This window comes from Amaranthus tricolor, chromosome 17, assembly GCF_026212465.1.
Source record: "Amaranthus tricolor cultivar Red isolate AtriRed21 chromosome 17, ASM2621246v1, whole genome shotgun sequence".
In the NCBI taxonomy this organism is placed as follows: domain Eukaryota; kingdom Viridiplantae; phylum Streptophyta; class Magnoliopsida; order Caryophyllales; family Amaranthaceae; genus Amaranthus; species Amaranthus tricolor.
Window position 1 is genome coordinate 16951716 of NC_080063.1, and position 26118 is coordinate 16977833.

A 26118-nucleotide genomic window follows, 5' to 3' on the forward strand; every position below is an offset into this window, starting at 1 on the left:
TGGCTCTCCAAGTCTCCATGTGTTCCTATAAAGTTTTGTCAGCACAATTTAGCACAAAAGAAAAATCTAACAAGCCAACTACTTCTATAATCTATATGGAGTACTTTTTATCTCCAACACGAGCAAGACACACGCTTCAAATCTCTACCGTCCACGTTTATCTTTATCCGACGGTTCTCGTTCTAAACCTAGTTCTCCCCACACGCCCTTAAATATCTTCTTATCCTCTACTCATTCATTCTAACATCTTCAACCGCCATTTTTCTCTCTCTACAATCCAGCTTTATCTCTCTAAAATTTCCGACATTTTTACTCGTTCAAGATGCTTCTCAAGGCTTCTCCGTCTTTCTCTCTCCTCTCTAACAATGTTGGCATTAGCGTCAACACTCAATCTCTCTCTTCAGTGAATTCTTTTAGCGTGTCTCCTTCATTTCTCCAAATGCCATCGGCGAAAAATCCTGACAATGGATTCTCGGTCTTTGCTGCTGCTGAATCTAACAGCGGTACGCTAAATGGCGTCATTTTTGAGCCGTTTGAGGAAGTTAAGAAGGAGCTTGCTATGGTGCCTAATGTTCCTCATCTTTCTATTGCTCGTCAAAAGTATGCTGATGAGTGTGAAGCTGCTATCAATGAGCAAATTAAGTAATTTTTGTTCCTTTCCTCTGTTTCTTTATTCTTCAATTGCTTGTAACTATTTCATTGTTTGTTTGCGTTAATTGTGGATTTGAATTTACCTATGCCTATCGATGAGTTCAATTGCAAGCCTAATGTCGTTTGTTATGCGTTCTTTTGCAATATGTTCTTTGAAAACGAATCTAATTTCTCTAAAATGATTTGGCTACATTCTGTAAAGGAAGAAATATCCAAATTAGGTATTTACGATGTGGAAAATTAAAGATAGTAACTGAGAATTGATAAGATTCAACGCGCATAATGTGACAGCTATGTAAGCGGTTAGGTTTTCACGATTGGCTATCATTTGACTCTTTGTTGTATTCATTTTTTGTGTCCCTGATTTTTTTATGAAAATACTCTGTTATATTAGTTGATTCTTTCATTCTTTAAATACATAAATTGAAAATTGATGTTTATTGCAGTGTGGAATATAATGTTTCTTACGTTTACCACGCGATGTTTGCTTACTTTGATCGAGACAATGTGGCACTTAAAGGTCTTGCCAAGTAAGTAATCTCTTGCAGCAATCTATCCTCCATTTTAGTTGTTTAAATTTACCTTTAATAGTTAAACCTTGTTGATTTATGATTAGGTTTTTTAAGGAATCTAGTGAAGAGGAAAGAGAGCATGCTGAGAAATTGATGGAATACCAGGTACTTAAACTAATATCAATATGTTAGTGGTTCAACTTTAGCAAATCTATGGAGTATTAATTAGGCCTTAAACAGAGATTAAAAAAGTGACTGAATCCGAGTAAGCTGATTTGTCTTGCTTTGTTGATTGCAGAACCAGCGTGGTGGAAGGGTGAAGTTGCAATCAATACTGATGCCCCTCTCTGAGTTTGATCATGAGGAAAAAGGAGATGCTTTACACGGTGAGTATTTTGTTTCCATCTTGAGGATGCCTTTCATGATTTTGTACAACTGTAGTCCTGTTTGGTTTGGTTTAGAGAGCAACTCTAGATTGGGCTAACTAGCTAAAGTAATAGGATAACAATATATTTTGGTAGAGAATTTTTGGTACAGTTGCTGTACCAAGTCACATTTATTATGTGGTATATCATTCCATTAACTTTTTGCCACATAATAAGATATTGTCCATGATAATTCTAAAAACTTGTCAAATTTAAAGTTTTATCTCTCTTCTTAACGCTCTTCTTCTCCCCTAAAACCCCAAAACTCATTATCCTTAATCTAACCAAACAAATTTACATGCTTTGATAAGTGCAATCAATATTAAAAATTTTAAGTCAAATTTTAATATTACTACATTTAGCATCTGAGTAATGAAGAAGATGTAAGTTCTTACTTCTATTTTTTTATCTTTTCTTTATTTCAATGTCAATTATAGCTTTTTGTATTAATTTTTCCGAAAATGTTGTTCAATTAGTGATTAAAATCGTAGGTTTTATTTGGATTAGTGATTAAAATCGTAGGCTTTGTTTAGATTAATGATAAAAATTGTAGTTTATTCCCAATTTGTTTGTGAAGTGTGTAAAATTGAAGTGTTTTATGAATTGTGTGCTTTTGGTCATTGACAACATTAGCAGAGAATGTCATTGATTTCTTTGTAATTGATTCTCCAGCGTAAGTTGTTTTCATAATTCCATATTTTAATACTATATGATAGATATTTGTGAACAAAAATATTCCCATCTTTAATTTGTAGTAAATTCCAATTGCTTAGTGCTTTTGCAAACCAAATATCCCACAAAATTGGTGTACTTTTTGAATTGTTTATGTTTATATATCCATTGTGAAAAGTAATTGTATTCCACAAATATGCATAGCATCCTACATGAGTCAAGACGTGTCAAAGGCATAGTCGTACATAAAAGTCTACGAAAAGACACTATTGGTACTTTCACTCCTTTGAGTGAATCTTACTCCGGCTGAAAATGAGTCCGGACTAAATGCGGGGCACCATTGGTGACGAATATCATACAAACGAGATAACCATTTATGCTCAGCAAGATTGTAAGATTGTATCATTTTTGCCCAATTTTCCTCAAACTCAATCACCGGACGACAACCATAAACACATGTTGTGAAATTTTTCTTGAACCCTTCAATAGAATATTCATGGCTAAGATGTTTCCCAACATTTTCAGATAAATGCCACATACACAAGCGATGTTTGGTATTCGGGAATACTTGTTGAATGGCATTGGATATGGTAAGGGCTTGATCTATAAAAATTGTGATTGGATGTCGATCGCCCATCTCTTTTAAAAAGGTTTTAAAGAGCCAAACAAAGCTCTCAGTAGTCTCATCCAACATAAAAGCACAAGCAAAAATCACATTTTTCTTATGATGATTGATGCCAATAAAGTGAGCACATGATAAACCCCACTTGTTCGTGTATATGTAGTGTTAAAAATAATCACATCCCCAAAAGACTCATAATCTATCAATGACTTACCATCTCGCCAAAAAAAGTTTGTTATGTGACCTTCATTATCTAATTGCACTGTGTAAGAAAACATAGGGTCCTTCTCATGCTCCATCCTAAAATGATTTACAAGACTTTGTGCATCTCTTGCTTCTAGCTAAGTTATCCTTTTGGAGTGGATATGATTATTTAGATCTTTTAATGTAAATTGAACATTTTTTTCACCATCCATTTCATTTGTCAAGTAAGAAAAGGTTTGTGTAGCTTCGATCCCAGCATCAATCATAGATGAAATAACCAAACTGTTTGCTGCATCTTTTTTTCGATTGGATCTTAGCAAATGCTTCTCTTCATTGGACGCCAAATCATGATTATGTTCAACAAAAAAATTCTGAGAGTTCCCACGAACCATTTAAGTTCTTGATTCGTGCAAAGGCTTTACATTCGGTATGAATAATTAAACTATTTTCAGATTTGGCATATGATCGACCTGCTTTTGTACATAAGTATGTGCGTCCAATGATTTTTCCATCCTTATTTCGACGTAAAACATCCTTACGCACGCTAAATCCCTTGTCAATGCATATGCATTGTGGTAATCATAAGCTTCTTTGTCGGTGCTAATAAAATGCCAATTTTGAGATCATTAGCTACATCTCGATCAAGAATGGTAGGTTGCACTTCCATTTCATGAGTATCACTTATTTCAAACATCAATCTGTAAAAAAATATCTTTTCAATCTTCTCTATTTATTATTACACAGGATACGATCATAAATTACATCCAAAAGAACTATCAACAACACTAGATAATTATCGACATTATCGAGCCGTATATAGAATTGGCTGAACTACCAACAACACAAGAAGCAAAAAATGGTAGAAACGAATCACGACATTATCGAGCCGAATGTAGAATGATAAAGATACAAATGTAGAACTACTTAAATGTTCATGAAAGGATCAAAATACATAATAACATAGATAATTAGAGGAGATTCATACCTAGTTCTTCACTTGAAGTACTGGAGAGAAGAATAAACTTTCTGACTTCAACTGGGTGAAAGAGGCGGGAGTATTTCTCACTTTTATTTTAAAAGGAGGCTTTCTTAGAGCAATAACTCTTAATCTTCACTTAATGACATGGCTTAATGTATGCCTATTTGGCTTAATTTAATTAGCGGGTTGTACCACATATAAAAGATGAGATGGTATAGGAGCTGTACCAAAAAAATTCTGTATTTTGGTTAGAACTTGTGCTGCATTTCTTGTGCTGCGCAACTCTAGGTTAGCGGAATTTTCTTGGTTTTGTTTGACTTCTTGCGAGGCTGCAACTAGCTGAATCAATCACTAAGTAATTTTTGGTATTTCTATCAAAGTACATAACTTGAAATTTTTTCTGAATAGCTCAAATATGTTTTCCCTTTCCATGTTTGATTAGTTGATAACCTTCTAATGTAGTACGTCATTTGTATCTTAATACTTGCACAATGCACCTATCATCTGGTGAAAAAATGATAGTAGTACTTAGTTACGCAAAAGGTTCCATTAAGCATTAGCCATTGATATGGGATGGTTCAACATTCACTTGAACAAGTTTTTGTGTAGTCATATATTGCCTCAAGGTGAATCAGTCATGCTGCTGAGCTTATAGCTCCTTGTCAGTATATGTTGAATGTTGATTGATATGCTTCATGCAGTAGCCCTTGTACGTGCTAAATAGCTCTTGTTTGTGTGTGTATTTATGTTTATTGTGTTGTGATATGTTTTGCAGATAATAGTTTAACCTATTAGTCCTTTTTGTTATAAGCATCATGCGTTTCAATATTTATGTCTTTATGTGTGCATCCTTGTGATTTGAGGCCAAGGTCTGCAAATCCTTGAGATCTTTCTGTGCTCTGTAAGACTGCAACGTTACAAATCTTAGACTTAAAGTTTATCTGAAGTATCCATTATAAACATGCTCGGTCATAACTTAGACTGAGGTGTTTCAGTTCATTGATCTGAAACCACAGAAAAGACTGTCCACTGGATCATTTGAACAGGAGATTGTAGACTGTCTACTAGTGTAACATAATTCGTCAGCCAATTCATTCTTTAATCCGAGTCGCTCAGAATTAACAAAAATCGCCTAAAACTGATTATAATTTGTTTTTTTCAATTTGCAATTCATGCGGAAATTAGCGAATCATGTGACTGTTGTGGACTGGTGCATTTATTCTCAGATTATTGACTTTTGTGTTTTTATTGTGATGCAGCTATGGAACTGGCCTTGTCCTTGGAGAAGCTTACAAATGAAAAATTGTTGAACTTGCATCATGTTAGTATTGGTTCCTTCTCCTTTTCTTTTTCTAATTGATTTGCAAATACAGCTTGTAAAGGGATATAGAACTTAAACCTATTTAACATGAGCGCCATATATGAGCGAGAGGAAGAAGTTTTATAGAGACAAATGTGGGTCATTCTAACAACTTTTACAATTTTACAGGTAGCTGAGATAAACAACGATGTGCAATTGCAAGAATTTGTCGAGGGGGAATTCTTAAATGAACAAGTAAAGTTCATTTTCCCTAATCAATACTTTGAAAAAAAAACTCTCAGATGTTATCAGTTTTGCTGTTTGATTGATTGTCTTCCAATCTTAAATGTTATTTATTGGTATATGCAGGTTGAAGCTATTAAGAAAATCTCTGAATATGTTGCTCAGCTTCGGAGGGTTGGCAAGGGACATGGTAAGTTATATTCGCCCTCATAGAATCGATCCTCTCCATTTATTTTCAATAGAAAATTCTCGAACTAGCACTGATGCAAATTTTTATGGTTTATTCTCAGGTGTATGGCACTTCGACCAAATGCTTCTTCACGAAGGAGATGCTGCTGTTGCTTGAAGTGTGTGATTTCTCGTTCAGATTTTTGTCGACACAACATTGTAGGATCAAACAGAACTTGTGCCGTGTAATTTCTCACAGTAATTGAATTGGGTGTTTTTGGTTCCAAAAACATTTGGCCTTAGGTGATTCTGCCCAGACGAAATGCAGTCCTTTTAGCTTCTAGGAATTCTGAATTGAAAATGTGATTTGATGATGATATTATTTCTCTCTATTCTGGACTATGTTGATAGGATTTGCTAATGCGCTATTTTGAGGTGAAGTATATTATTTTGTCTTGGCTATATAAAGCTTATGCTACTATACGTTTGTTAACTACTAATTTGCTATGTTAAATTAAAAATTACTTTTTTAATCCTTTTGAATTTGCTATAATATACATAGCAAATTAAATGGATGAAAGGAGTATAATTGTAATTAAATTTTAGCATATTTTTGCAGTGTACTCCGAATTAAAAAAAAAAAAAAAAAAAAAGAGAAAGGAAACTTCGGCCTCTCAACAACCTGGTTGGGTTAGTGGGTTTGTTGACGCATGAAAGCTGTGGTACTTCCATTCCATATTTAAAAAAATTTAACACTGTACAAATAGAAGCGATATTATACTAAAAAACACTCGGTAATATTGCTTGAAATCAATTAAGCGAATCCCCAAGAAAAAACTGCACAAGTACCAAAACAAAAACTCAAGCTTGCTAGGAGCTTCTTCAAGTAATATGTGTGGAGATCGAGCCTGTAGTCATGTATCATTCGAAACAAGTACCGCAAAAATGATAGCTTCATAAATGACATCAGATCATGGGCAATTCTAAAATTTTTTGTAGTGAACCATAACAAGGACAGTGTTCGACTTTTGGCATCACAACTATTGCTCGAGATTGATACGCCTCATCTTGCAGATGAGGTTAGCAGTAGGAAGGTCAAGCTCTTTGCCCGAATCTGATTTGATTAGATCTTTTAGTTGATCCCTAGGGCTGGATAGGCATGTCTGATATGTCGATAGGATAGGAGGAATTTGTACTGACAAAGCAGATAAAACATTTGTTAAGTACTCAATGTCGACGGAGAGCTGTTGAGCTCCACGATCAGTAATGTATTGGATTCCTCGCAACTGTTCCATGTATATTGCCGTTGCACCCTCCGCAACCTTTGAAAGTTCATAACAAAGTGATTATGATATTCTTAAGTAAATAAAAAGGATAAACCTTTTTCCAATACCAATAAAAAAAGAAAAAAAAGATTCAAATCTTTTTATCGACATGAGTGTTATATATCGAAAAATTTATAACGATTTTTAATTTAAAATACATCTCGGTATTAAGTATCAATATAATGGTAGTAAAGAATACCCTGTTGTGCTTCGACTTTAAACAATTTAAGCTTTAACCATGTTAATGGTCCTACATTATTGGTTAATAGAGAATCAAAGTATATTTCCCAACAAATCACGAAATGCTATGGTTCTTACATATGATTTCTTTATTTATTATTCATTCAGAAGTCATTCGTGAAATCATGCACCTTAGAATTTCGCTTTAATTATAAAGACAAAAAGAGGTACAGTTGGTTGAATCCAACCTATTTTTGAAATAAACAACCACTGGAAAGAAATAAGTGAATAGGGCAAGGAGATGAAAGGAGTTGAGTAACTAAACAGTAAACACTTCAACAAAAATTGCAAAGACATTATGCAAAATTGTGGTTACCTTGAACATCCATTCAGTAGCAAAAATTTGGGCTTCATCGGTATTGGCATCATCACTAGCTATACCCTCTATTAGGGGCTCTAGTTGCTGAGGCAAAGTAAGGAGGTATTCACCAACACTAGTGACATAAGATTGAGGATATGCACTGAAGCTCGGGAGGGGAAAAGCGCTCGTCTCCTCTGCGGATGCCCAAATTGGCATGCGTGACACATTACTTAGACACTGTCGTACCTTTGATATCAGGACATCATATACAAGCTCATTAACAGTTTCCGCAAATGTAGCAACTCTTTGGGATGCAAGCGGAAGTGCATGGAACCGAGGGTCTTTAGACTGCACAAAGATGAAAATTAACATTCTTCAGTAAGCACATTAATACACCAAGGAACAGAACACATCACAAAACAGCATAATGTCAAAGATTCCAAACGAAGCAAGTACAAAGCACACAACAGAAGTTTATAAATTTTAATGCAGAAAAGCATAAGTAAATGTTCAACCAGGGTTGAGTTAGAGAAATCCCTGTTGGTTCAACACTCCTTGAATCTTAGAAGACATCCTTCAATGTGATGGCCATGGACCCAGCATCTTTCCTCCTATTAAACATAGCTTATTGGGCAAACAAATCTATCTACTCTCTTGGTTTAGAACGTTTCATAATTACATAATCAGTTTAGATAAGATCAAACAAAGATTTCCATGACCAATATGTTTATCATTAAGCTCTTAGTCATAATAGTCTTTTCCATCTCCTGACTTCTTGGACATGAAAACAAGAGGATAATTTAAGGTGGTAGCAAACCTAGTAAAACAATGTACTTGCCTGTTCTAGAAGACTGTAAAGCTTCCGAGCCTTTTCAGGAGCATCAACCAACCGTACAGTAGCCATATCTATTGCAGCTCTTCCAGTTACATTTACATTCGCATTTCCATCATCAATGGACAGCTGTCTCTGATTTTGGTCGCCAAATACTGTTACAGGAAGACTTGTGCTCAATTTAGAAACAGTAGCTCTTAGAGAAGCTTCAAAAACTGAGGATCTTTTTGTTAGACAATCAGCAACAGTGAGAATCTGCAAGGCCCCTTGGACCATGGACCATTCTTCTTCGTTTGAAATTAGGTCAGTCTTACGAGGATTATGTGTTCCTTCCTTCTTGTCCAATCCTGAATCTCTCCTCATACTGTCAGACGTATTATCTACCCCACATACTGTCCTTAGGGATTTTAACGTCTCATTAAGCATAGAAATGTACTGCAACATTATGTCATCCAGGGCACCGATAAGTTCATCTGCTTCTGTACCACCAGTAAAATTGATACACCTCTCAACTGCAGCTTCAAGAAGCAAAATGACTTGAGGAATAGATTCTTCCATCCTCCTGACAGTTTCACTCAGTTCTATTCCTTGTGCACCAACTCCACGCATAACAGCTCCTCTAAGATCTAACTTTCCAATCTCAGACGCAAGGATGACGCGCTCCATTTGACCATATCTACAACACAATTTCACATTAAAATAAAAAATATTGAAGATACAAGCTTTCATATTTTACTTCATTGAAAAAAAATATATAAATATTAGCATAGAAATTTGTAGACCTGTCAAACAAACTTGGCAAGTTCTATTCAGCTATAAGACAAGGGCTTTGGCCTTAATCCCAACTATACAAGGACGGCTTTTCAGTTATACAATCCATTAAAATGGAAGGTTGAAAAAAGACAGAAATAGGAATTTATATTATAGAAACTCAAGCCAGTAGCTTACTTCTGTTTAAATGTCTCAAAGGGTGTGTAAATGGCTTTCACAGTATCCAGTAGTACTTGTGTATTGGTTTCCAAAAAGAGATGTTGAATATTTTTAGCAAAAGTATTTGTTACATTATGCAGTTCAATCATTGCATCAAGATGCTTGCTGTTTATCTTGATTCCCTTGGGAATATCACCAGATAATAAGTCCAACGTTCCTGAAATTGTAAAAAATACACTGTTATTACTTAGTTTAACTGTTGGGTTATCTAAGTGGCATGTAGATTGCAGACCAATGAAAAATCCAGAGGGTTCAAAACAAAAGAATGTATAGATAAATATTACAAACAAGAAATACTTTGCGTAGCAACCATAAATAACTGTTTCTGAAAATAAAATCATTTGAGCAAAAATTCGCAACACGATGCATAGATAGCCATGTAGGTGTCAAACACGTGGCACAACAGGATTGGTTAGGAACCATTACCCAGCATGTTGATTTTCACATCAATAACTCAGTTTTTCTGATCCATATGCTCAATAATGGGTTTGGATCAGAATTCTAACTAAAACCTAGCAAACATAGTCAACCGAAAATAGTGTCATAGCATGAAAAGATAATCAGAAGTTTTTCGAAATCAGGAATACACTTGATGAACATCTGTCTCCACACTCATGTCGCATGACTTTGTAGCAGGGGAGTGCAAAGCTAGGGTTAATGACCGCAGGGGCTGAAATGTGAGTTCAAAAAATCTTACATAGATATTGGGAATGGGGGGAGGGGGGCAGAGCCTCCCTTGGTCTCAATGAGGCAATGATCCTTTGCCCGTGCTGGGTATCAACAAATTTTTTAGTTTGTTCTAACTCTTAGATAAGTATTTGTGCCTAAATAACATATTTCAACAACAAAAAAAACACCATATAGCATACAGGACGAAAGCTCTGTCAAAAAACAAGAGAGAAAAGAGAGAGATTAAACAAAGGTCAATACCACAGAGGAAATCAGAGCTCTTATCTGTCCTATATGTACGTTCCCACATTTCTTTTGCAGGCTTCTCCAAAAAGTATCTCATAACCAAATTAACTTAAAGTGTCACATCAGCACTTTTTTCTCGCAGGCAATACTTACCTATTCATTCACTTAGATTTGTACATGTCTATACTACTTATACAACAAAAACAATGCCAAAGCCTTGATAGAAGGGCAATTAAATATCGGACAAAGAGTGCATGATTACAACCAAGAGATGGAGATAATACAATCCCAAACACAAGATGCATCACACAGTCAAGTCTAACAATCAATTTTAGGCATATAGATCAATGATCCTTCACATGTTCACCCATTAAGAAAATAGACTAAATGTTGCGAATGCACCAGAAAGTTTCTACGGAGAGTAGAAACATATTACTTACAATTGCTAATAGGACACCATAAATGGGTTCTGGCATGAGTTGGGATTGCTAGTAAAGCATGAACTACAGCTTTATCCACGTAGAATGTTACTCAATCCTAATTAAAAACAAGCAGAACTTAGGACGTGAAATAGTATGAATGAGAGAAAGTTACTTCTCAATCGAAAAAGGAGCTACCTACATAGACCATGTGTACTCCCTTGACATGAGCGAGGCAGATCAAGAAACTATGTTTCTCCGTACAATATATAGCTACATTTGTCCCAAAAAGAACATAAATAATGTGGTTGTTCAAATTAAAAACCCTTTAAGAATATATGTATTAGTTTTCTAAAAGACCTAGAAGATTGCAGATACTCCAATGAGCCGACATTTATGAGGAAGAGGATGCAATAAGTTCTAAGGATGTAAGAAAAGCACCTTTTGCTAACGCTTTTGTTTCGGCAACAGCATCTCCTGTTGCAAGGTTGATGCGGGCAATGAAGCTAGACTTAACAGCCAACATTGTCTCAATTAATAGTTTTGGTACCAGAGTTTTATAATCATCAGGGAAGGTAATTGTGCACCTACAAAGTTACATGTGGAAATCATTTTTACGATGTGATATTGTAACAAGCATACTTAAGAGATGTATGAATTATAGTAATGTTCATGTCATAGAAGTTAAGAAATGCATGCTCAACCAAAGATAAGCATATAAACAAACTCGAGCCTAATTTAGTCATTTATCAAGAGACAGGGATCAAAGTAGAAAAAGCTCAAAGCAGTATGTCAAGAGCTTTGCTAACTAGTCACAAATAAAACAATGGAAAAGTATTCTCAGATAATTAAATGTTTATATTTTTTAATCAGCTGGAAAAATACTAACATCGTACCAGACTAGACAAATATATGAAAAACAATAATACAAGAATTTTTAGAAACTTGCAAAACATTCTCAGACAAAATCAACCAGACAAGATGACAAATATGAGAAAGCAAAATCCAAAATGAATTTCTTGTCTTGCTTGTCTACTCTCAAAGAAAATGGATTACACAAAAACTCAAGGGGTATGTATTTAAATAAAAAAATAAAAGCAGGCATATTCTTCCAAGGAAAAAACTGAGAAAGCAAGATAACAACAAAATAATCATTTACCATTTCCATTCTTGCTCAAGATAGGATAGCAGTTCATCATAAAAGCTTGGCAACCAAGTTGCAAAAGAAAGAACAGAATAATTTGATTGGAACTCATTTGCACTCGCAAGCCTTTCTCCATCATTTTTATCAGTTGGCAACTTATTAGCTCGCTGCTTGGATTCGAATACATCCCAAAGACTTTTTATGGATTTCAGGTGGACCTTAGTATAGTAAACTTCGAGGGACTGGAATCTTCCAATTCGCGCAAGAATTCCTCGCATCTCTTGAGCAACTTCAATCTGTATAGTAGGAAAAAAAGAAGTCTATTAGACATCTAATACATGATGAGCCGAAAAAATTAATCATAAACAAGTACTTTACTTTACGATTAAACAGAGCATCTGTCAAGCGAGGCTGCACCATTGCGTCCAACCTGTCCTCTAACACCTCAAGTTGCTTCCTCACATTAGCGAATTCAGCAACCTAAAAGTCACAACATAGCACACAGCACATTTTTTATGGCCAGCATGATTGTAACATCATAATTGCAAGCTGCAAATATAATATTTCATACCTCCCCAACTGCAGATAGGCAGTGCCTCATGCTAGCTAACGTTTCAGCAGCCCTTGAAAGATCACCACTAGCAAAAACATCCTCCACAGTTGAGCTCAATTGGGTCAACCCAGCAGCATCCTATATGACACACAAAGTTTGCCTTGTTGGAAACAAAGCACTTTCTTAACCAATGCATAATGGACTTGACCAATAAATCTAACCTGTAATGTCTTGTACGCAGATTCCATCCTATGTTTAACAGTATCAACTTTTGCAAGAGCTGCAATAGAGTCTGCAGCAGAACCTTCCGCCTGAAAAAAAGTAAAGATAAAAATAACTAATCAATGAGCAACCTTTCTAGTGAAAGAGAGATAGGTGGACACAACCTTTGAATAGTTAGCCAAGTTATGAAATAAATTCAAATGAAATCTAATTCTACTTGGCTACAAAGTATGAAAGTACTAACTGTATGGTTTAATCAACCTACTTCTAATAGCACAGAGAAGACTCAAGGTCTCGTAATGAAGTAAGCAAGACTTATTAAGAAAACCCTCGACAGGAAAAGCAGAAGTTACATTTGCTAATTAAACCTGGTTGGAACAGGTATAAACAAAAGACAGACTGTAAAAATAATTACTACTTTCTAACTAAACAGTAGCCCATCACTTCAATAGTAGCAGTTAGATCTCCTACTAAATTCAGTTAAGTCCTAAATTTCATACAATAAATTAATCTAGTCTTGGAAACAGGGGAAATAAATAAAAACTTATAATAAAGATCTTAAGTAAAAGTCAAATCCAGGACCCCTGGTTGGTCTAAAAAAATTATAATATTATACATAATATACACTTAGGATTGATGTCACTTATGTTTCCATTTAGGTTAACCAGCTTATTAAACCTAAAGTCCATATCGGAATCCTAAAGGGCAGCAAGTATTTATTTTAAGATATTAACACATAATACTCTTCATATACAAAAGAATTGTTTGTCTATAACCACACACTTGCTTGGGCAACTACAAATACCTGTCAAAATCAAACTAAAAGAACCTTATTTTCTCTTTCTTTACCAAAAAAGTATTCATTCCTTCGAGGGATAAAGGAAAATAGTAAAACAGTTCATTGAATTACGTGCATTTCTTATTTAAATGAAGCTGCAAATAATATTTGCTCCCCGGGGTCAACCAATCAATCGATCTAAAACAGCCTTTATTAGTACAAAGGTAAAGTTACGTACATCCAAACCCCAAACCCTCTAAAGAGCCTAGGTAGGAATCACTTATTGTCACTTAAATAAAGGATTGTTGTAATCTTTAAAAAATGCGATAATGGACATGATCGTCATAACGAAGCGTTGATACGGTAACGAGAGTGATGCGTCTATCGTAATGCCTAAATATCTTTACACTTCTACAACGTGAGAAATATCGTTTTGTTTTTATTAAAAATCTTTATAACACGGCCGATGCGGTGCGGCCTTGTTTTTGCACTATGGTTAAGACTTAACAATTGTGCAAATTAGCGCATTTGTCTATCGCTTTTCGGGATGGTCAAACATTGGTTGTCTCTACTCTCTGGGAGAACTCCAGGTGTAGAGCACTATACGAAAACATCAACCAAAACAGAATCCCAATATGAAATAGGTTTAACAAAATAAATGCCTCCTATTCTAATTTCACATTTTGTTGGATTCAATTCAATTTCCTTCAAATATATAAGAAACCGTAAGGGATCTTCAGCTTTAACCATATATAGCGATTTTCAATATTCATTGTTAATGCGGTTAACTTGGCAATATATTTTGATGGTGATAAGCTCAAAAATCATTACAATACAATCACATACAGTTATGAAGGCGATATGCACTATGGCTTAAACAGGCGTAATTGTAGATTCAGTCTTCCCTCTATTATTGTGGTGGCATTCAAAATGCTCAACCCACTTCAAATCACATTTCCCACCTTGAGCTTAATTTCTTTATCACTTAATTTCACATCTTGAGTTCATTTGTTTTCCTCGATAGATGGTATTAATTCATGGTACTCAACTCATTCCTAAAGCACAACAATCTTAAAAATCTCATGTAAGAGAGTCCTAGAACCACGCAAATTCCATGACCACTTCCGTCACTCATTCGGGACATTGAGTTGCATATGTTCTTGTTGGTATATAGTGGTAAACCATGGGGTATATCACAGGTTTAACCAAACTTTGCAATTAGATCAAAACCTAATCCACATTCAACTATATCTATATTCTGATTAACTACATGAAATATTGAAATTTGCTTAGTGTAACGTAATTCGTGAGCTATTTCGGTCTTTCAATTTGCAAGTCACTCAAAAGCCCCAAAAATTAATAGCCTTTTCCGTTTTACGACGATATTAGAAAATCAAGACACCGATAATTTTACTACTGATCACGCACATACTTCAGAGACAGAGACCAACATTAACTTCATTAATTTCCACCAAAACCTTACATGAAACCAGAAAAACCCTAAGATTTAAAAATGAACCTGTTTGAGCTTGGTTAGTATGGAGGAAATGGAGGAGCGTAAAGATACAGCGTCATCACGAATACGAATGACATCACGAGTGGCACGAGGAACACGGAGAATAGCAGCGGAACTCTGTTCTTCAAGTGAAGCAGAAATCTCTTCCGACATTAATTGAAGCTTCATTTCCAGATCTACTAAATGATTTTCTAATAATTCTTGCGGGTGACGCGATTTCACCGCTGTGTTAATCCATTTCTTCGCATCGAAATTCTCCTCAGAAAATGCGCCCAAATCTATCATCATTGTTTCAGAGTTTTGATTGATGGATTGATTGAGATAGTTAATGAGTGGATAATTAAGAGATGTGGAAATAGAAGACGACGAATGAATGTGAGTTCATTAGAGAAGGATTCGAAATGGGGAAAACTTGAAGGTTTTTTGGATCGTGAAAATGGAGGTTTTGGAAGGGTTGTGATCAGTGATCTAATAGCAGGAGGTTAAAGACGAAGATCTGGCGAATACTTATTATTCTCAAACTGTTTAGTGAAAAAACGATATTTATTTTGGCCAAATAATACACAAAGTAAACCTCTCGCTTGAGAGACTGTTTTTTCCGAACGATTTTCAAAAGCCCAAATCATTATGTTAATTTAAAAAAAAATTAATGCGCGTGTTTAAAGTAGAATATGAAAAGTCACATAATATATTTGGGATTATAACAACATTTATTTGGGTTATAACATAATATATTTAGTGTTATACTAGCATATATTTGAGAATTATAAAATAATTTATTTGAGGTTATAACATGATATATTTGAAGCTATAACAATATATATACTTGAGGTTATAACATAATATATATATATATGAGGTTATAACAAAATATCTTTGTGGTATAACATATTATATTTGGGGTTATAATATAATATATAGTTCGGTATATAATGGTATGTGTTGGGTATAGTATTTTTATAACACCAAATATATTATGTTATAACCCCAAATGTATGTTGTTATAACTCCATATATATTATATTATTACTTCAAATATACATTGTTACAATCCTAAATATATTATGTTATAACCCCAAATATATTATGTTATAACCACAAATATATGTTGTTATAACTCCATATATATTATGTTATAACCTCAAATATATATATTGTTATAACTTCAAATATATTATATTATAATCCAAAATAAATTATGTTATAAACCTTAAATATATGCTGGTATAACACCAAATATATTATGTTATAACCCCAAATAAATGTTGTTATAATCCCAAATATATTATGTGACTTTTCATATTTTACTTTAGACGCGCGCGCCAATTTTTTTGAAAAAATTAACATAAATTAGATTTGGATTGGGCTTTTGAAAAGCCGTTTTTACAAAGGACGGTCTCAAGTAAGAATTGTTGCAAAGTAAATTATGAAAAAAAAATTAGATAAATAAAATATTTTGGGACGTAGTTAATTTTTATTGTAATTACAAATGGTATTTAGTGATTGATTTATATGGTTACTAACAAATGTCTTAGGTGCTTCAATTAGCAAAATCTAAAAATTTTAACTCATTTTGGGGAAAGATATTTTCGTTTTGTAGCCATATTATGTCAAACATGTTCAACTTTATCCTTTTCATTTTAGAAACTCTCAAACTTTACACATTCATAAAATCAACAAAATAAATAATAAATAAATTTCGTAACAATCCTAAATCAAATTATACTTCTTTTGTTGAGTTAAATTGAAAATCGTTGATTTTTTTAAATATAATTTATTAAATGGCTCAAACTTTTTAAACCAAACGGAACCAAGCTTTCTTTGAAATAAATAAGATATTTAGTCAATTACACGTATACCTATCCAAAAAATCATTTAAATTCCGGATATAAAATAAAACGGCTCAAAAGTTCTGCTCAAGAAAAATATATCCAAATCTTGTGATTCTTTATTGATAGAATTAACAATGCTTGAACCTAGAGTTTAGAAGTTAAAGGATAGTTCTCCTTTTCACTAGTCCAACTTGAAGCACAAGATTGAGATTTTTTTAACCAACTATTAATTAATTAATTAATTTTTTGGATAACATAGTAGGCTGATGAAAGAATTAGACGAGAATCAAATTCAAAACTTTATCAGATAAAGATAATTTTCTTCGATTGAGACACATTCGACTCGATTTTCCAATTAATTATTTTAATAAGCGTTCCTAGTTCCTAGTATTGAGTGAATTAAATCACTGGTTTGCATAAAGTAGAAGCAGCCAAAATGTATGGATAACTAAATGGCAAAGAGATTCACTAGTGAAAAAGGTTATGGTAGCCAAAAGATGGAAAATGAGCTCCAAACATGTGTACCATATTAATTAGTCCATATTATCCCAAATACTACTACTTTGTGGCTCTCCTTCCTTTTTGTTTTCTAGCAAGAAACTCACACACAATACCATCACCCAAACAAACCCCAAATAAACCCATCTATAACAAAAGCCTTACCAATAACAACTCTTCAACACAAATTTTATAAACACAAAGAAAAGAAAAAGAGATACAAAACCATGAGCAATGACACCCTAGATAAGCTAGTAATCTTCCTAGCCAAAAGAGATGGTATAGACAAATTAGTCAAGACTTACCAATATGTCTCCAAGTTAGCCCATTGGCACCTTGAGAAAACCGAGCCCGACTTGGCCCGACGGTTCCAATTATGGGAGGTGGCGTCAGGGATGAGCCGGAAAGCGTTTCGTAGCGGTCGGTCCTTGACCGGGCTAAACCTCGTGCGTCGGAACCCAGGCTCTACCCGTGGGCTTCAGGCCTTAGCGATCCTAGGCAATGCAGGGGAGATGGTGTATTTCGGTTTTGATCATTTTAGTTGGCTTTCAAGGTTAGGAGTTTTGGATGAAAAGTTGGCTAAGAAAATGAGTTTTATATCGGCTTTTGGTGAGTCAATTGGTTATATATTTTTTATAATTTTAGACTTAATATTTATGCATGAAGGGTTAAGGAAACAAAAGGGTTTATTGAAGGGTTTAAAGGAAGGCGAAAAGAAACAAGAGGAAGTAAAAGAAGAGGTGAAGAAAATAAAGGAAGATAGAGTAATGAGGTTGATGGCGGTGGCGGCGAACGTGGCGGATTTGGTGATTGCGGTGGCGACGATTGAGCCCAACCCATTTTGTTGCCATGCTGTGACGTTGGGTATTAGTGGTCTTGTTTCTGCGTGGGCTGGTTGGTATAGAAATTGGCCTTCATAAGTACTTTAAAGACCTGTTTGGTAATGGGTATAAAATGGTGAGAATAGTAATGAGAAGTTAGTGTAATGGTCATATTTATCTCTTGACATGTTTAATGATCATGCTCATCATTTGAAAATGTGATATGAGGTGGTAATGAAAAATTGTGAACAAAATAACTTTTTTATGATTAGACTTTCATACCATAAAATGACGTGATACATATTATGAAAATTTACACTACAAATTATTATTATTTTCACCATTTAGTATTGATTATTAAACGAACTATAATTATTATTTTTTTGGTAATTATTGGGAAATATATGTAATATGATTGTTTTATATCACAAATTCTCAATATTAAATGCTTAAGAAATTACAGAAATATGATATAATGTGAGTTGTGTTTAATCTTGGCTTTTGATATTGTTACTTTTATTGTTCTCTCTAATTAGAATTTATTCAAATTTTCATTTATAACTTATTCAAACCTCATAAATGGAGAAATATAGCTAATAAATAGAAATGAAGGAAAGTATGTAAATTCATATTATAAGAACGACACTAAGTTATGAGTTTCTTATAGATAAAGATTTTCCTTGTTTTAAGACCCTATATCCTATAAGCTCTTTTTACTATGAGCCCTTATCCATCACACTTTAAGGGAGAGAGATGAAAATCGATCTCAAGACCTTGCTAAGAAGACGGTACTTTCTCCAACTAGAACAAGACCTGATACTCTGCATTTTACATTGTTATCATGTCAAAAAAAGAAAAGAAAATGATTGTGGCACTCCAATTGTTATAATGGCAATCCCATTTCCTCTCAAGATGGGAGTGCCATTATAAATATTTGGGGTGCTAAAATCAATCCTCTTTGAACATGTGAATATAGCAAAAATCAAATATATACAATAAGAGAGCAATAGCTCAAAAAAAAAAAGATTCTCCTTCATAAATGTAAACTAGGATAACCAGGAATACATGAGGCTCAATTTTAATGCCTAATTCATTTTGTTGAAGTTGTGTTCTCTTTAAACAAAAGCTCAGAAGCATGTAAAGAAGGCGATAACAATGGTATTGTCATCATTTCATTCAAATTAGTTCCTCCCGGTACCTTGGAAGGGTAAACTTCTGTTATTTCCTCGCTCCTCTCATTTAGGTAAATGACATCTTGCATGGTAAGCTGATGATATTCAACTACCTCACGTAAAAACCGATTCTCACGACTGTAGAAAGCATTCTCTTGAGCCAACCGAGCCTTCTCGGCTAAAAGGGTTTCCAGTTGAAGCCGTATCTGTAATGTAAAATATAAATCTTGAGTCGAGATGGTGAGAGGTAGTACTAAACATATAGAATGAAGATAAGTTCAAAATCACACCAATTCATCATCTTCAGGGTTATCTCCGTTATTTATACTCTCTTGAAGAATCCTGTTTTCTTCCTCGAGCTGAGCACACCGTTCCTTGGCAAACGCAAGGTCAGCTTTCATAGTCTTTAGCTCTCTCAATAGCAGCTTTGTTTTGGCAGCCATAGCAGACGCAACCTAAAAAGCATCACATAATATTTACGGCCCGTTTGGTTAGTGGTACTAAATGGCGGTAATCAGAATGATTTGTAGTGTAAAATTTCATTAAAAGTTCTATATCATTCCCATGGTAATGAAACTTTGATCACAAAAAAGTTTTTTTGTTTACAAATATCTATTACAACCTAATACCACCTCTTCCAATGGTAATGCATTAGAATGAATTTTATGAAGAAAATGAGATGATTGAAGTTGGATAAGCATGGCCATCAAGGTAACCAAGAGATTTTTCAACCAAAATTACACTTGTTTATCATTCCCATTACCACCGTTTATTACCACCTACCAAACGGGCCGTTACTTCAAGTAATCTAAAAGAGTACTGAAACACGACGAGAGGAAGAGGGAGCAAGATATATCCAACTAGCACCAATGGAAAAAGCATACGGCATATGGTGTCATCTAATCATTACTCATAAGATGTTACCTCATCCACCTAGCATTCAAGTACTAAACCATAAGCTCTGACATTATTCTAAAAGATATTTTGTAGATCTATGTTACTTGGACTCGGGTGCTGATGTGGGATACCGGTACGTGTCAAAGTGTCGGATACGTCTAAATATTAAATTTTACGCCTAAAATGAAGTGTCTAAGCGCCATACCAATGTTCGAGCATTAAAGATAGGACATAAGTACGTGAAGCAAAATGAAGAGTCCGCGTAACATAGAACTAGATAGTGTCAATAAAACGCCTTTTTTTTCGAGGGTCAAGCCAAAACTTTTCATATCCTTACCACTGGTCCTAAGGTCAGCATAACATTGACATGAAACAGAATTTCATAATTACTTAAACTTGGAAGTCAAAGCTGACTTCTGTTCTGAACAAGTAAATATAAAAGTCGATGATATTACATTATAAGAAATATGAACTACCGTGAAAGTTTGAAAGAAATCTGGGATGACAGATCATAGTAAAGCGGTCAATATTGATATTTTACCAAATGACTAGTGATTAAAAAGTGGCCACCTTACATCGCGAGATGCCTGCAGTTGGATTTCCATATCAGTATGCGCCCCTGGAGATGTTTGGTTCTGCGATTTATATGGCTCCTTTGCATACTTCACATCTATCGGCTGTTGTTTTAAGTCTGGAGCATCTTTCTTTCTGACGTTCAATCTCCGATTCCGAGTGTCTTGGATTATGTCTGCAGTGCGGTTCTCCACAATATTTAGTCCTTCCTGGACATAAGAAAGAGATACATTAGCATAGTTTATTCCTCAACATATACAAAGGCAAGCATCATAGGTAATGAGTCTAATATATTGTCCCAAGACCCTTGCACAGCTCTCCTAAAGGACTAACCCCAAAAGGAATGCAGGACACACCATTATGATTCTTACAGCTAATATTTAGTTTGCCAATTGAATTCAAAGACAAGTTATATACATCATGCCTTGAGGAAAAAACACCACCCGCCATTTCCTCTCCAAAATGGATCAAGAATCTAACTACTCTTGGAGAAAATTTACAGACATGTTGGTCACCTACTTTTGGCATCTCAACAAATTTGGAGAAGCAGCATCAAGGCCATAAGCTAGATTTAGGAACGAGCCCAAGAGGGGAGTATTCAATACGATCATTGAGACATGTAACAAAGAAGCAGTCCCTGTCTTACTCGATACAAGCCCCTTAATTCTGAAACAGTTGTTACTGTTTTTAATTTTTCATCAATGTTCATACAGTCAATAATTTTTAAAATGTTAATGAGGCCCTTGCACATTCATAACTTCTAGAAACTAAAGCCCTTTGAAGGATTTCAACATTTTGGGAGTTTCTAAAAAATAGTCAAAATGATGAATGTCATTATATAAGGAAGCATTATTTAGTTAGGGTTCATTAATAGTGCTCATGAATTGCACTGAACTAACCCGAGCTACCACAAGCGGCCCAAGCTAGAGCTTGACCCGGCTTGTTAGCCTCCTACAACGCCTGCAAGAGTGCAAGTAGCTATGGTAGTCATTTACGTGCTTACCAACTCTAATATTATCATTAAGATGAAATGTTGTTCATAGAACCTGCACTCCTGAAGATGTATACAAGCAAAGGTACTAGAGTGCCTATTCCATTCTATACTCGTTACATTTCTTGCAATTTCCGAGTTCGTAGGATGTTTACGAGTTGAGACACATGTCATGTGCTTAGTTGATAACCGGCCCGCATATCACAATTCAATTCAGATTCTCCTGAACCAGAAAATTATTTGAGCGACCACCAGTGGGTTTCTCACACAAACATTTGTAGTTCCATTTACCAGAAAGAATTCTATATGTAAGAGTTCAACACATACACTATAACCCTCCAATAATTGACCAATGACCAGTTACCACCATCAAAATCTGTCATCAGCTTTTCTCAAGGTCAAGTGGTTGACTGGTTGGAATGACAGCTTCAGTTTATATTGACTTTTACGGCTAACCATCACCAACACACACACAAAAAAAAAAAAAAAAAAAAAAAGCTCCATCAAAGTTCCATATTCTATCAGTATGAGTCACAAAAGGATCTATCAGAACACTACAAGAAAATTTAATGAGACAAAAGATCTACACTTAAGAGGGTGAACAAGCAATGTAATGAGGGTAGACAACCTCATGTCCATACACCTAACTGCTAAAGCTCAAGTGGCCCTAGCAGCTTACTCAAAAAGTTTATCTTTCAGAATAAAATTGAAGGAAATATTAGGTGTTGAAACCAGCCAAAACCTCAAATGTAGCACCGGAAGATGTAAATTCACTGAACTTAATAAAATATACACCAAGCTTACCTCTAAGGCATTGCCAAGATAATTAAGTGAAGAAGCAATAGCACCAAATCCTTTTTTCAAAACAGCTTTGTCTTGCTTCTTACGGCTCTGAGATGGTTCAAATTGACGATCATCCTGCAAACTAGGTCCTTTAAATAACTTGGATGCACAGGGGACTGTAAATTATTCAATGATCAATATCAATACACAACACTAAAACCCCAATGCCACTAAATGGCTCCCCCCAAGTAGGTTCAGGATGGAGCCGGACATACCAAGTCTTACCCTCATAATAACACAAATAGTTTTTGATTGACCCTTGATTGCACACACCATCTATAACTTCACACAAATAGAATGCGCATATGAGTCGATGAACCATTTTACTTGAGTCCAAAAAAGATTCAAGACCAAAGAACAACAAAAGTTTGCCTCCATCGGGAATAAACATAATGGTCAATATCAAATATATATGAAATTAAACTTCTACACATAACCATTTAGAAAAAACTCAAGCTCAAGCAGTAAAATACTCTTATTTCGTACTATGTACTAAGAGTTGACGCTGATTCTCTTGCTACAGTTAGAGCCTTCAATTTAAAATTATGAGACAAAAAGGAAATAAAACAATTCATGCAAGAAAGCCAACTATTAACCTTAACCTGTGAAAGGGAAAAAATTAATGAAGAAAATGTTTATTGCAGTCCACTTTTAATACAACACTTTCTTACTTGCTGTCCAATATCAACTTTATGCTGATAAGATCTTCTAGGAGCTTCAACTTGTTCGGGTGAAACATCATCATCAAGGACAGCTTTAGCCTTCCGAGCCACAGAGCCCCAGAAGCCTTGAAACTCATTCAAGTTTCTCATTGACCCAATGCTAGAATAAGTCCTACCTTCACCAATAGCCAAATGGCACGAGAATAAGTGTGTGATACAGAAATCTCAAGAGAAGCGAGAAGAAATATTTGCAATAGGGTGATTGATGCCCAAAATTTCATAAATAAATTTTAGTAATAAGTAAATTCCCAGTACGTGTTAAACTGTGTCCTATTGTGCACTTGATAGTTTGACTAAAAATGTAAAAGCATTTCTTTCCTCAATATAAGACAGAAATATTCTGTTAAAAACCCCTTATAATAAAGTAAATTAGTACATATGAATAGAGCAGCAATGCTATAAAAATATGCAAAAAAGAATAAAACCTAGAAACACAATGATAGAAAGAAGTCAACAATCAACATTGATGTCAAAAACCTGGTAAATCGCATACGCAAACGTAAATTTTATAGTAGTTGCATTATAAATCACTCAAAAACTTTTTTAAAAATTGGCTTTGCACCTTATTCAGGACACACTAAAATCTTGTGTTGTAATGCATCAAGCATTTTGAAACTAAGATATCCACTTTAATCTTCAAAATCAGAAATGACTAGAAAGAAGATACTTATGAGGGGTCAATAAAGTTACATCCATCGATGTGTAGTCATTGTTAAGGATTGTTTTCTTAAACTTCTTCAAACGGACAAATGTTCCGAGAAATTCAATTTAGAGCTAAAAGGTAACAAATTCATATAATTTAATTTTAAGCACTAAAAAGTTTATGTAAGTCAAGGGCTACAAATTTCTTTTTAAGCATCTACTGATCTACACATGCCCATTTTGGCATGTTTACACTAAAATCAAAGTTTCAAACCTCAATTAAACATCAAGTTAGCATCATTCTATAGTGACACCGCATGTAGCATCAAACAAACAAAATGAGCTTTCTCCACTAGTTAAACATTTAATCCATTTATTTTATATCAATCCAAAACGAAAAATTGTACCAGCCAGGCAGCCACAATTAAATCTGGTCACAACTTTAGAACTTACAAGGTATTGAATAAACAACAAATTCCAGAATCCTGAGGTTTTCCAATCATTGATAAACGCCTAACAATTTAAGTGAGAAATCACTTGCTTCTCTTTTCCATCAAAATTAAAAATGATTCATAAGGACTCGAAAGTCACTTCTTACCACTACAAATAGCACATCCAACTCCGGAAACTAGTATATTTGCAAAAACACCAACAGTTTACAATCTACATTAAATCATATATATCTTTCTCAGAAACCACTGGCTTAATATGCCAACAAACTTCTACGCATCAACTTAACTAATTTGAAATCCCTAATTCCTCATTTAAATATTTTCTGACAACACATAAAATAAAATTAACCTAATAATTTTTTCCATGATTTACTAGCTACAAGTGTTTAACACCGTTACAATTACCTAATTCCAACAATGGCGATTCCCCAAATGTACTGAATAATAAACTATAAAGGTTCAATCAAATAGCAACGGCAATAAATTCTGTTTGAATTGCTCCTAAATTAGACATTCCTAAATTCAAATCCAGTTCAATAAATCAATTAATCTAACCTATTATAATAAAAACCATCAATTTGGTTTCCTTATCTCAACAAATTATTTTACGGTATTTTACACTGTTACAATTTACAAATCCCTAAATCCAAATATGACTATCACCTAATTGTGCTGAATCATAAAGCTTCAATAACTTGGCAATAGCGATGAATTTTGTTAAATTGCTCTTCAATCAAACATTCCTAACTTCAAATCCCAAGTTCAACAAAATCAATCACCCATGATATAATATAAATAATAATTGTAACCATCAATTTAGTTTCCTTATCTCAATGTCAAAAAACAATCTAAGGATTAGAGTATGTTTACAATAATTCCAACAATTTCAAGCTTCAAAATCAAGACCATGAAATTGCATAAATTCAAGCAATCAATTAAGTAGGGAAAAGAAATCAAAAAAATTACCTGGTTGCAGAAAAATGATTGAAGGGTCAACAAAAGATCTGAAGTTCCGTCAACGGAGAGAGAAAGTGAAGGGTGTTTTGATGATAATTCCGTGAAATGCGCCGATGTGAGGAGGTGAGGAAGTTGGAAATTGAAATAGCTATGAACTTGAGGGGTGTCGGTGTCCTCGTCCTCACTTGGGGTTGCTGAATGAGCAGGTTCGATCACATTCTTATTTCAAGGAGTATTTCCTCCATTTGACCAAGAGAGTTTGAGATGTTCATTTTTATGTTCTCAGTGTGGGTATAAAATATCGAGTTGGTTTAGATGTTTGGGTGGATGTGGGTATAAGATGTCGGGTCGGTTTGATTTTTGAATATTTGATTATATTTAAATGATAAATATGATAATTGATTTAATTTTTATATATGGTTAATTTTTTATCGGTTATATCATATTCGATTTCGATTAATCGATTTTTTGAATGTTTTGAGATTTAACTTTTTGATTACTTGGACAATAAATTGGTAAATGAAACTTTTATGTCAATCTAAAAGTTGCTTTGAAGTTAAAATAAAAAAATATAATGTTTTTTATCAAATTTTAGAATTAGTTAATTAATTTTACCAAATATTTTTTTAATCATTTGGCTAATACAACTAGCTTAACATTTAATATAAATATATGTAATAACACTAGGGGGTTAGATATATCAATTG

At 34.3% G+C, this 26118-nt stretch overlaps 4 protein-coding genes across 6 annotated transcripts; 2 read left to right on the forward strand and 2 right to left on the reverse strand.

Annotated features, from left to right (window-relative positions):
• The first annotated feature begins 229 nt into the window (after positions 1-229).
• On the forward strand, positions 230-6219 carry LOC130804384 (ferritin-4, chloroplastic-like). The gene is made up of 8 exons (XM_057668802.1): positions 230-642; positions 1098-1181; positions 1268-1328; positions 1462-1549; positions 5325-5386; positions 5555-5620; positions 5735-5798; positions 5899-6219. Exons 1-8 carry the CDS (start codon positions 323-325, stop codon positions 5952-5954), a joined length of 801 nt encoding a protein of 266 aa, XP_057524785.1. The 5' UTR covers positions 230-322; the 3' UTR covers positions 5955-6219.
• A 142-nt stretch (positions 6220-6361) lies between these two features.
• Positions 6362-17779, reverse strand: LOC130804382 (conserved oligomeric Golgi complex subunit 7). Of its 2 annotated transcripts, none has more exons than XM_057668798.1 (10): positions 17647-17779; positions 12717-12806; positions 12514-12633; positions 12321-12422; positions 11958-12238; positions 11240-11385; positions 9423-9621; positions 8481-9150; positions 7658-7990; positions 6362-7098 (listed from the first exon to the last, which is right to left on the reverse strand). In XM_057668798.1, the coding sequence occupies exons 2-10, from the start codon at positions 12741-12743 to the stop codon at positions 6817-6819; spliced, it is 2160 nt and encodes a 719-aa protein (XP_057524781.1). In that variant the 5' UTR covers positions 12744-12806; positions 17647-17779; the 3' UTR covers positions 6362-6816. The 2 variants fall into 2 exon arrangements, with proteins under 2 accessions (XP_057524781.1, XP_057524780.1); XM_057668797.1 differs by lacking the exon at positions 17647-17779 and adding an exon at positions 15015-15540.
• On the forward strand, positions 17315-18628 carry LOC130804385 (peroxisomal membrane protein 11-4). The gene has a single exon (XM_057668803.1). It carries the CDS (start codon positions 17569-17571, stop codon positions 18259-18261), a length of 693 nt encoding a protein of 230 aa, XP_057524786.1. The 5' UTR covers positions 17315-17568; the 3' UTR covers positions 18262-18628.
• Positions 18574-25712, reverse strand: LOC130804383 (uncharacterized). 2 transcript variants are annotated; one of them, XM_057668801.1, is made up of 6 exons: positions 25421-25712; positions 23310-23476; positions 22600-22713; positions 20807-21013; positions 19625-19789; positions 18574-19540 (listed from the first exon to the last, which is right to left on the reverse strand). In XM_057668801.1, exons 2-6 carry the CDS (start codon positions 23448-23450, stop codon positions 19253-19255), a joined length of 915 nt encoding a protein of 304 aa, XP_057524784.1. In that variant the 5' UTR covers positions 23451-23476; positions 25421-25712; the 3' UTR covers positions 18574-19252. The 2 variants fall into 2 exon arrangements, with proteins under 2 accessions (XP_057524784.1, XP_057524782.1); XM_057668799.1 differs by having other exon boundaries at positions 18631-19540; positions 23310-23472; positions 25421-25711.
• Positions 25713-26118: the final 406 nt, after the last annotated feature.

Coding starts and splice junctions, on each gene's coding strand:
- LOC130804384 (XM_057668802.1), top strand. CDS start 323: ATGCTTCTCAAGGCTTCTCCGTCTTTCTCTCTCCTCTCTAACAATGTT. Junction 1,329..1,461: donor AGAAATTGATGGAATACCAG/GTACTTAAACTA, acceptor TGTTGATTGCAG/AACCAGCGTGGTGGAAGGGT. Junction 5,799..5,898: donor GAGGGTTGGCAAGGGACATG/GTAAGTTATATT, acceptor GTTTATTCTCAG/GTGTATGGCACTTCGACCAA.
- LOC130804382 (XM_057668797.1), bottom strand. CDS start 15,299: ATGATGATAGATTTGGGCGCATTTTCTGAGGAGAATTTCGATGCGAAG. Junction 12,634..12,716: donor CTGCGTACAAGACATTACAG/GTTAGATTTATT, acceptor TGTGTCATATAG/GATGCTGCTGGGTTGACCCA. Junction 11,386..11,957: donor CTTGAGCAAGAATGGAAATG/GTAAATGATTAT, acceptor GTAACTTTGTAG/GTGCACAATTACCTTCCCTG.
- LOC130804385 (XM_057668803.1), top strand. CDS start 17,569: ATGAGCAATGACACCCTAGATAAGCTAGTAATCTTCCTAGCCAAAAGA.
- LOC130804383 (XM_057668801.1), bottom strand. CDS start 23,450: ATGAGAAACTTGAATGAGTTTCAAGGCTTCTGGGGCTCTGTGGCTCGG. Junction 22,714..23,309: donor AAGTTGATATTGGACAGCAA/GTAAGAAAGTGT, acceptor CCTAGTTTGCAG/GATGATCGTCAATTTGAACC. Junction 19,541..19,624: donor ACCCTGAAGATGATGAATTG/GTGTGATTTTGA, acceptor TTTACATTACAG/ATACGGCTTCAACTGGAAAC.